The sequence below is a fragment of the Phalaenopsis equestris genome, unplaced genomic scaffold (assembly GCF_001263595.1).
Source record: "Phalaenopsis equestris unplaced genomic scaffold, ASM126359v1 Scaffold000196, whole genome shotgun sequence".
Taxonomy (NCBI): Eukaryota; Viridiplantae; Streptophyta; class Magnoliopsida; order Asparagales; family Orchidaceae; genus Phalaenopsis; species Phalaenopsis equestris.
The window spans coordinates 197,943-209,166 of record NW_018164638.1 but is presented as its reverse complement, the minus strand read 5'-3'; the positions used below and the strand labels follow the sequence as shown (position 1 = coordinate 209,166).

At 34.3% G+C, this 11,224-nt stretch overlaps 1 protein-coding gene across 4 annotated transcripts in view; it reads right to left on the bottom strand.

Annotated features, from left to right (window-relative positions):
* Positions 1 to 11,224, bottom strand: part of LOC110022526 (cleavage stimulation factor subunit 50) — a 65,086-nt gene continuing 53,862 nt past the window's right edge. For 2 of the 4 annotated variants that reach the window (XM_020721511.1, XM_020721513.1), the window contains 5 exons: positions 6,513 to 6,613; positions 5,737 to 5,891; positions 1,474 to 1,582; positions 701 to 757; positions 1 to 533 (listed from right to left, as the gene is read on the bottom strand). In XM_020721511.1, coding sequence (XP_020577170.1) covers positions 378 to 533; positions 701 to 757; positions 1,474 to 1,582; positions 5,737 to 5,891; positions 6,513 to 6,613 — 578 coding nt within the window. In that variant the 3' untranslated portion in view covers positions 1 to 377. The remainder of the gene's footprint in view (positions 534 to 700; positions 758 to 1,473; positions 1,583 to 5,736; positions 5,892 to 6,512; positions 6,614 to 11,224) is intronic. The other 2 variants (XM_020721512.1, XM_020721514.1) reach the window with 2 other exon arrangements.

The window sequence follows — 11,224 nt, the reverse complement described above, 5'->3', positions numbered from 1 at the left end:
TTCCAAAAAAGAGTGCCAATTCACTAAATAAGAAAGATATGAATGTCCTCTGCAAATACAACATCCCATGTTCTATCAAGAAGCTAGAACTAAAAATCCCTTCTGCATATAATTTAATAATAAAACAGCCCTCAAAACAAACATGAATACTTATAGTGTGTCTATTTAAAAGAAAATCTACAATATTAAAAATATTTTTGAGTGCTTCAAGTACTGGATATCTGTCCTATTAGTTAAGTCTTTAGATTTGAATGTGTAGTTCGGGAGCTGCAGAACTTGAACCGTACGACTCAGTACTAGGGAGAACTTTTAGGAGAATTAGAAAACCCCAAGGAGAAAAGTGGTGATCGAGTGAAATACGAATAACCTTGAGATTATCACGATATCTCCTTCCAATATCTGACAGACCTATCAATCCCACAGGTAACAAAAGCTGGCTCAGTTGGAGAGTGCTCTATCCATCTAGGCACACCTACATGATTGGAATGCCATCTTGCCACCTTCTCAGCAGTCAATGCATCCCATATCACCACCTGCAACTTTTTGTAAGTTTTTTTTAGACCAGGATCACAGATAAATGTTTCAATCATGACCATTCAATCCATTTTGAACGACCGGGATGAATCCATCAGAACCAGAATGATATTGAAGAGTAAATAAGTAGATATCAGATTAAGTCCCAGCTGGAATGATGGCATACCTCATTATTTAGTTCATCAATGGATAGAATAAATTCCTCAGTTTCATTGAAGACAGCCTACAAATATAAAAAAAGAAAGGGAAGAATTACATGCATACCACTTAACTACTATGTATTTACGTATCAAACACGTAGACTTAAATTTTTACACATATGCCATTTTGCCTGTGCATAAAAAAGATGTATTTCATATTTTAAAATTAAATTGGTGGGTTCTTGTTCAAGTGATGTGAAAGAATTGGGTGGCATAAATGTCAAAAGTAAAGTTAGGTGTTAGATGTGTAAATACATAAGAATTGGGTGGTATATATGTAAACGCCCCAAAAAAATGATGCGTGCTGAAGCTGTTGTTGCATGTCGACTTGTCGAGCACATGAATTAGTAAATGTTAGCATAAATACACCTTTTAATGCATAGATAGCAACTTCTTATATCAAATAGGGACATTTACATAAATACCACACAATTCTCATATATTTAAATATCTAACAGCTAAAGTTTCCTATTCACATGTGCACCGCTCAAATCTTTAACATTACATCAAAAATACCATAATTACTAACTTTGTAGAAGTGAAATACACCTTTTCATGCATAGATTTATAACATCAAATTGTTATAAATGTAAATATCAAACATTAAGTGTTGCATATTTAAATCATAAGAATGGTGCGGTAGCCAGTATGTAAAATTCTCTATCAAATAATACTAGAACATGCCATCTTTCTAGATTCAGTAGAAAGAAAAGAATCAATGAACTGAAACTTAGCAAACCTGACAGCGTAATTGAGTGTGAACTGCTCCCAAATACTGCTTTACAAGCCTTCCAGTTCCTACTTCCCATAGTTTTATTGTAGAATCCTTCCCACAAGAGAGCACATATCTAGTGATTCCACAACAGAGTTTATTGAAAAACAAAACTAGCGAAATCAGCAAAAAGACATTAATAATAAGAAAAGGGGGTATTTACATACATAACAAACAATTCTTATGTATTTACATATCAAGCACTTAAAACTTTCCTATTTACATGCATAGGAGTGCTTAAATCATTAATATCGCATAAAAAAATACCACCTTTACAAGAACAACAACAACAACAAACCTTTATCCCACTAAGTGAGGTCGGCTACATGAATCCTTTTTTTCCATTACATCCTATCGAGTGTCATTTTTTCATTTAATTCTGATAAATTAAGACCATTTTTTATACAATATGCCCAAGTCTTTGTAGGTCTACCTTTGTTTTTCTTAACAAAAGTCGAATCTAAAACACCTACTCTCCTAATCGGATCATCAGATGGGTGACGTTTAATGTGACCAAACCAACTAAGATGACTCTCTCTAAAGTTTGTCCACCACTGGAGCTCAGCTTATTTGGCGCGGTGGCATTTTGAAAACGCACCTGGACTGTTTGGGTAAACTGTGTTTAGGCAGCTTATGCGTTTTCAAAATACCGAAAAACAACGTTTTCACACCGCACATATCTAGGTGCGGTGACAACTTTCTGACAGCGGTCTGACTTTTCCAAAAAAATAAAAATTTGTAATAGCCACCGCACCCATCTTATCAGCAGATTATTTGCAATCAACTTATCAGCAGATTATTCAATAAGCTGCAGCTGCCCCAAACAAACCCTAAGTTTGTCCACCACTGGAGCAATACCTAAAGCGTTCACACCTTTTAATAATTTAATCACCTATAATTACAACAGTCACTAGAGCTACTACTAAAATTACATTCCATGCATTCAGTTTTACTTCTACTCAAAAGAAGGCCTTTAGACTCCAATGCAGACCTCGATAATTCAAGTTTTTTCTGAGTTTTTTCTCTGGTCTTATCCACGAGAACGATATCATCAGCGAAAAGCATACACCAAGGTACATCCTCCTGTAAATGTCCAGTAAGAGCATCCATAACTAAAGCAAAAGAACATGGGCTTAAATCCGATCCCTAATATAATCCAACTAAAATAGAAAAAAATTTGGTCAATCCTCCTGTTCAAACACATGTAACAACTCTAGTATACATATCTTTAACGACTTAAATATAAGTCATATCAACACATTTCTTCTCTAGAACTCTCCAAAAGAAATCTCTTAGAACCTCACATAAGTTTTTCTAAATCAATAAAAATCAAATGTAGATACTCTCTCCGAACTTCTCCATCAAATAAATGCATAGCTTCCATGGTAGATCTGTCCGACATAAATCCAAATTGATTATAAGAAATCTTTGTAATACATCTTAACCTATGTTCAATTATCCTCTCCATAATTTTAAAGTATGACACATCAACTTAATTCTTCTATAATTTGCACTCTTGTGCATCTCTTCTATTCTTAAAAATGGAGACCAAAATACTCTTCCTCCACTCCTCAGACATCTTTTTAATTTTTAAAATAATATTATAGAGTTTAGTAAGCCAAAAAACTCTCAAATCTCCTATATATTTCCACACTTCAATTAAAATATCACCAAGTTCTACAAAATATCCACCCTTGATTTTCTTCAAAGCCTCATCAACTTCTTTTTCCTAATGCGATGATAAAAATGAAATATTTTATTATTATTAATAATATTAAGATCACTAAGTTGGATTGTATTTTCAAAAACTTCATTCAAAAGTTAATCAAAATAACTCACCTACCTATATTGAACATCCTTCACCAAGAAAAAACCTTTTTGATTTTCATCTTTCATACACTTGAATTAAATATTTACTTCTCTTCTCCTTTTGTTTGGCTAGTTTATACATCTATTTTCACCATTTTTAGTATCTAATATACTATAAAGATAACTAAAAATAAAATTTTTAGCATCATAAATTGTTCTCTTAGACTCTCTATGGGTCATTTTATATTTTACTCAGTTCATTAGACTTTTAAATTTAAACCAATTTATATAATATAACTTCTTATATTTTATCTTATCTTGCACATTATTATTTCACCACCAATTATTTTTATTTATATAAACTTTTTCTTTTGATTTTCGAAGTATATCTTTTGTCACTTGTTTAATAGTGTTTGTTACTTTATTTCACATAAAATTGTTTACATAACATTTACTTCTTCATGAATATTTCAAATTTTGAAATCTTGAAGTTTACTCATAAATATAATTTTATGTCTTTTAGGTGTCCCACAGAGATTTCTACGACAATAATTCATAGTATTCTTTATTTTACAGTTATTCATCTTAAAATCTTGAACTAATATTTGATATTGAGTAATTAAATCCTCACTTAAAATGACCTTATAATCTTTACATTCTCGACAATCTCTTTTCCTCATAAGAAAATAATCAATTTATGTTTTATTAAATTCATTCTTATAAGTAATAATATGTTCATCTCTTTTCTTGAATAAAGTATTAGCAATAATAAAATTATATGCTAAAGCAAAATCTAAAATGCTTCCACCTTCATTTATCACTCCAAAACCGTAGCTACCATAAATATTTCTAAAATCTTCTACCACTCTACCAAAATATCCATTTAAATCTCCTCCAATAAAAATTCTTTCTTCAAGATGTATCAGTTATATTAAAACTTCAAGGTCATTCCAAAATTTTTCTTTAGAGCTTATATCTAAACATACTTGAGGAGCATAAGCACTTATAATATTAAAAATCTTAGTATCAACAATAATCTGAAAGACTATAATTCTATCTCCAATTCTATTAGTTTTCACAACGGTATCTATCAAACTCTTGTTTATAATTACACTTACACAATTTCTAGTACAACTCTTAGTTGAATACCAAAGTTTAAAACTTAAGTTATCAATCTCCTTAGTTTTTTCTCCAACTCATTTAGTTTCATGAATACATAAGATATTTATTTTTATATGAATCATAATATCAACTAATTTCATTAATTTACCTGTGAGAGCACCTATATTCCAAGATCCACCTTTACTAGCTTTTTAAATTGAAATACACAATTTCATGCACAAATTTATGACAACAAAGCGTAATCAATGTAAATATAAAATTTTAGGTGTTAGATATGTAAATACATACGAATTGTGTGTATGTATGTAAATTTCCTCAAGAAACGTGTTCTGTTATATTCTACCAATTTTGTGAAAAAAAATACAAGCACCAAAGGACAGCCACGAGAACTAAAAAATTGTTCGTTCAATCAACCAATATTATGAGCACTGAAAGTAAAAGTACAAGGAGAGGATTCCAATTTCATTCCTTCTACATTTTTTATAGTTTCCCTTTGAGTAAATGAATCCATTTTCATTCTTTCTACATTTTTTTTATATTTTCCCTTTGGAGTTTTTACATACATAGCACACAATTCTTATGTATTTACATATCTTACACCTAAAATTTAATATTTACACACATAACACTCAAATTTTTAATATCACATCAAATATAGCACTATTATCACTTTTCAAAAGTCAAATACACAGTTTCATGCATAGGTTTAAAACGCCAAACTAATATGCATATAAATATGGAAGTTTAGGTGTGATATATGTAAATACATAAGAATTGTGTGCTAAGTACGTAAATTAACCTTTCCCTTTTTATCAAACAAAAGTTCACAAGTCAATTTATTTGAGGAATATTACCATTAAACTATCAACAGAAGATGTTACAGATGACATGACAGGCTTTATCCATCAAAGCCTTGTCAGTAAGCGTAAAAAAAGTAAAATAATCAAATTTAATCAATGAAAATTTGGGCCAAAAGATGCGATAAACAATGAGTTTAGATTGTAAAATGGCAAAAAAATAAGGTTATATTAAAAGAAATAACTACATACATAGCACTCAAATCTTATCTATTTACAAAACAAATACTTATCGCAGAAATATTGAAGAGCACAACAAAATCACAACTCATATTTTTTGCTTTCATTAAATTCACAATGATTTAATTATCTAGCACACACAAATAGAAGAGTCCAGTAGAAAAATATGGTGTTAATTTTGTAAATAAAAAAAACTTTCTAGGGTATATGTGTAAATCTCCCAAAAAGAAGATCAAAATCACATTGAATGAAGTTTTACTACCTCTGATCTTTTGTAAAACTTGCACACGTAGCCTCTGTCAATCCATGAGCCCCAACAATCTGTCGTACACATTGTGCTGTCGCCCCATCCCACAAAAGAACAGAGCCATCTTTTGAGGCTGTCACATATAAGCTACCAGATAAAGAGTATCTAACCTAGTAGACATTAAGAAATAATCACATAGCCTATCAATAATTATAATAAGAAGAAAATGCTGCTGAAGAAGAAGAAGAAGAAAGAAGAGTTACATACATGCCACTCAATTCCAATGTATTTACTTATTTAAAACTTCAGTTTATACATACATGCCACCATACCTATGCATAAAAATGTATTTTTTACTTTTAAAAGTTAAAATGGCGGTATTTTTATATGATATTAAAGATTTGTGTGGTATAAATACAAGATGTGATATGCAAATACATAGAAATTATGTCGTATGAACAATAATAATAATAATAATAACAGATCTAACATCACATTCTTATGCATTTACAGATCTAACACCTAAATATTCATATTAACATGCATACCACTCAAATTCTTAGCATCACATTAAAAAAAACCACCATCACTATATTCTTAACAGTGAAATGCACCCTTTCATGCATAGATTTATCATACTAAGTTGTAAATGTAAATATTAAACTTTGGGTGGTAGATATGTAAATACATAAGAATTATGTGATATTTATGTAAATTTCTTTAATAATAACAATCTGCTACTTTTGGAGTTTAGTTTAGATCCTATAAATGAGAGAGAAAAAAATTTAGACCTGATTGATGGCTGAATTCGTATTCAAGTTTTGAAAATTGGAAGGTAAATAACATTGAAAGGTATTAACATCATATAAATGAGGAATAGGATGATCTGTACCTGTAACACAATGATAAAGACTTAATATCTTAATGGGAGGATGATCTGTACCTGTAACCAATAAATATGTCTGTTAGGACGAAAATTACCTATCAAGGGTTCAAGAACTTTGAAGCAAAATGCAAAATTCAAGTCCTTCAAGAAAAAGAAATTAAGCGGCATGCCGCTCACAGTCTTCACTTAACCACCTAACCAAACAAACAAGCAAGCATTTCAGTCATTCACGAACTAACCGAAAAGACCCCTAGAAAGACTTCTATGACCAGATCAAAATAATTAAGCGCTTTAAAACAATTGAAAAGAGCCACCACCCATCGTATAAATCATTTGGCTTCTTTAGTGTACTTGATTCAAGACCCGGGGTTGGTCTTGAGTCGGGCCCTTCAGCGGTACGTATGTAACCTTTAAAAAAGTGAAATAAACCTTTTGATGTACATGTTAGGTGGCATATATGTAAAAATTGAAGTTGTTAGATATGTAAATATATAGAAATTAAGTGGTACGTATGTAACCTTTAAAAAAATGAAAATTTACATACATAGCACCCAAGTCTTATGCATTTACATACCTAAAACTTCATATTTACAGGGAAAGCACCCTACCTATGTATGAAAAGGTGGATTTTACTATGAAGAAGTGTAATTAATGCTGTTTATGAAGTGATTGGAAAGAATTGGATGCTTTGCCTGTAAAAATGAAGGTTTAGGTGTGAGATACCTAAATGCATAAGAATATGTGTGTTAATTCCTCCAAAAAAAAGTAAGGATTTTAATGGATGGTACATTAGAGATTAAATTTGAAGCCCCAACTGTATTATCAAATGAAATTAATCAAATTCTGCATAGATGCCATTTTCATTTTCTTTTTCTACCTAAAAAGGTACATAAGAAGTTTACATCCAAATCATTAGATTGTTGGACAAACTCAGTACAATCTAACATGGGACACTAAGCAACTTTCTATATAGAGATTTCATTACCGTGATATTATCCTTCATCACCAACCTTAACGCAGCAATGAACCTCACTTTTTAATTATTTTTGCTCTGTGGACAACCTTTAAAAAATGTAGGGACAACAAGTATGGAGGCTCAGCGAGGAATGGGGGGTGGATAATGACGAGACAATAGGAGGGAGGTGTTCTTTGGTTTTCCTAGGAGGCATCGACGTAGTGTGAAGGTTGGGAAAGGAGGTAGGAGGTGTGGTTTGGCGGCAGAAAACTATTAACGAAAGGTTGTTGTGGCCGGTTGCAGAGACATAGAGTGATCGAGAGCGGTGGAGGAGGATCTGGAAGTAGATAGGAGGAAGATAATCACCACCTAGGGGCAGACATACAGCCAGAGCACCACCCAATCCCTCGAAAGGGAAAACGAATGTCAGCGACTAACCTAACAAAAATCTGAAAAATAAAAGTCGTCAAATATTTAACCTAAGACAACAAATAATATATTTATTATAAGTACTAGTAGTTAGAATAGATAGGAAATAGAAAAGGAAAGGGATCAAAAAATGAAAAAGGGACTGTGGTGACCCAAAATCTTGTATCAATCTCCCAAGATTTGGGGAGCTTTGATTTCATTCGTCAAAGCTTCTTGTTCCTTGTAGCACGAAGTCAAGTCTGTCATGTTGATGGTAGCGGAGATATTGCACATTGATGGTGACGAAGATATTGCAATCCACTAGAAGGTCGGTCATGTAGTAGTTGTCATTCTACAACATGTCTTGATAGAATAAATATGCATCCTCTCTTGGCACATCATAATCTAGAGCTGCATATATATGTAGGTTCCTGTAAAGTAAAACTTGAGCCCTTAAGTTGGAAACCTTTTGCTTCCTCTTTTCGTACTCTGTGGAATGTAGTTGATAAATCAATATATGAGGAGAAGTAAACTCTGCAATGAAATCTATGATATGCTACACCACCCTCACTAGCAACCACTCAGAAGAGTCTTCTTCTTCGCTGCTAGAACTTGAATCTCATTGGAGAATTTCCTTCCCTATCAAGCTTCTAAAATAAAATTTCAAGATAGGGTTCATCCCCCTGTTTGGACAAGGGTACCATGCTGAACTGAATTTAACATCTGAATAACTCCATATAATTTTCCCGACGTGACACAAAAAGTGTCTTATCTCTAACGTGCGAGACCTCCCTCAGTAGGGGAAACTCAGGGACAAGTTTATGGATCTGAAACGTCTGCATTTCTCTTATTTTAGGTTATCCTGTGTCTGATATTGAATCCCCAAACTCATGGCCCCTTTGGACATCCATGGCAAGCCCTACCAATGCTCCTCTCAATGCCTGCAAAATGCTCTCGAGGCACCATAATCTCGTACTCTGCCAGAATGTCCATTACATCAAAGTCACTACCTTATAAAAAAGCTACTGTTACCTCAAATGGAATCTCTATCTTGAGGTCAACTGAAATTAAGTGTCTCTTCCTATTAGCTGAAATTGAAAATCCTCTCTAAGATCTGCATTTTCTACTGAATCATCATTTATCACTTCAATCGAAAGCTAGTCATCCTCCTTTGTGTCCTCACTCCCTACAATGTTTATTGTTTCATTACACAATTTTTAAAGAAAGCTTTGTCTGGTCAAACATATCACCCCCTGCTTGTACGGTCTAATCCAGCATGCCCAAATTCGTCGCACTTGCAACATTCTTTGTTGGAAGATATTTAGAGATGTAGATTGGTTCCACCTGTTCTCCACTCTGACTCAACTTTCCCTCTGAGAGAGTCAGCTTTGATGTTCTCCGGGGTGTAATATGACTTTAAGACCCTAAGGTTGAACATTGTCTGTCAGATGTGGTAGTCACCCGATAATGCGATCTCTCAATTTATGAAGCTAGAGTTTGAACCTTCTACCTATAGTAAGTTGGTAGGAACCGACACTAGATCATCTGCTTCACTGCCAGATTCTCCCGTTCTCCACATGTTGGCTCATCTCTCGACCTCCTTTGATACTAGATTCCAAAGCGTTTTGGCTGGTCTTCTGCATCACTAAAGTCCTCCCTATGGAAGATATTCAGATCCTCATCTCTTGCTCCCCTTCGATTCTCCAGATCCCGACCAAGGATAATCTCCCCCCAGGTTTCACCCTCAATACCTGCAAGCCTCTGCTGAAGTAGGCGGATCTCTCTTTGCTTCTCCTCTTGGGTGGGCTTAGGCATGTATCTCTTTGGTGACATGGTCAGGGTTTAGGGTTGCGTGGTGAAAGAGGGTGCAGGAGACGCATTGAAGGTGTAAGAAAACTAATTTGGGGTTGCTGATTTTGAAAATAGGCGAAGAACAATTATGGTTAGTCAAAATATGGCAAGTGTTTGGGAATAGGAAAGAAAAATTTTGGTGGAGGTGACTTGGATAGAGGCGAATGCAAAGAAACCCAAGGATAGGACAAGGATTAGGCATGCTCTGATACGAAATGATACTGGAGTTAAACTCAAAGCACCATAGCAACAGAAATATTATTATTGAAATCAAATTGGGTTACAACAATGACTCTTCAAACATCAAATAAGTGATAACAAACATAAAACGACACAAGCAAACACCTATAAAGCGTATCCCAGGGTGGTGGAGGTCGGCTAAGTGGATCGGAATGGTTGACGAGAGTGGTGGCAGCAAAGGAATGTTGTTGGCAGTGAGGGGAAAGTGCAGAAATGTAGGGACAACAAGTATAAAGGTTGTTCGGGGTGATGGCATCGAAGAGCGGAGGTGGATAGAGATGGGACAACAGGAAGGAGGTGTTCCCTGGTTGTCCTGGCCCGCAGCCATGCAATGCAAAGGTTAGGAGAACAAAGAGGAGTTCCGGATTGGCGGCAGCAAAACTGCAAGCAAGTGAGAGGCGTCCGGGAAGGTGGGGCGGCAAAAAACAACTAATAGAAGGTTGTTGTGGCCGACTGCAGCGATATACAACAACCAGGAGCGACAGGGTGGGATGTGGAAGGAGATAGGAGGAAATAATCACCACCTCGGAAGAAAGATACAGCCGGAGTACCAACCAATCCCTCAGATAGAGTCTTTGATAGTCGGAGCACCATCCAATCCCTCAGATAGAGTCCTTGAAGAGAAAAAATGATGTCGTCGGCTGTCCTACAGAAATATGAAATAAAACTCACCAAATACTAACTCTAAGACAACAAACACCATATTAAAATATGAACTAGTGGTTAGAAGATGACGAAATTAGAAAAGAAAATAGAAAAGATGAGGAATAGAATAAAAAAAAGGTTCATAGTAGTGTAGCAACTATAGTAGTGTAAGCCAAGCTCCCGCGTCACCCTTATTTAAAATACGTAATAAGATGCGTGCCTTGAGGCCTTTAGTGCATTTTATAAAAGAAATGCAATAAGCTTACACCTAATTCTCTCAAGGTGAGATGTATGCCTCACTCAAGCTGAAGCCTTGAAACACCTTGAGGTTTACACTTCACCTCATTGATGAAAAATGCTTTAGCACCTAATTGCTTAATTTCAAACCTTCTTCTACACCAACACTTTTTCAACACATCCCAACAATAGAAGAGAAATTTAACAGAACATTATCTCTCATCAACTTGTGGATGGACTATAAACACCAACTTAATTTGAGTTATACAAGCAAATTTTTA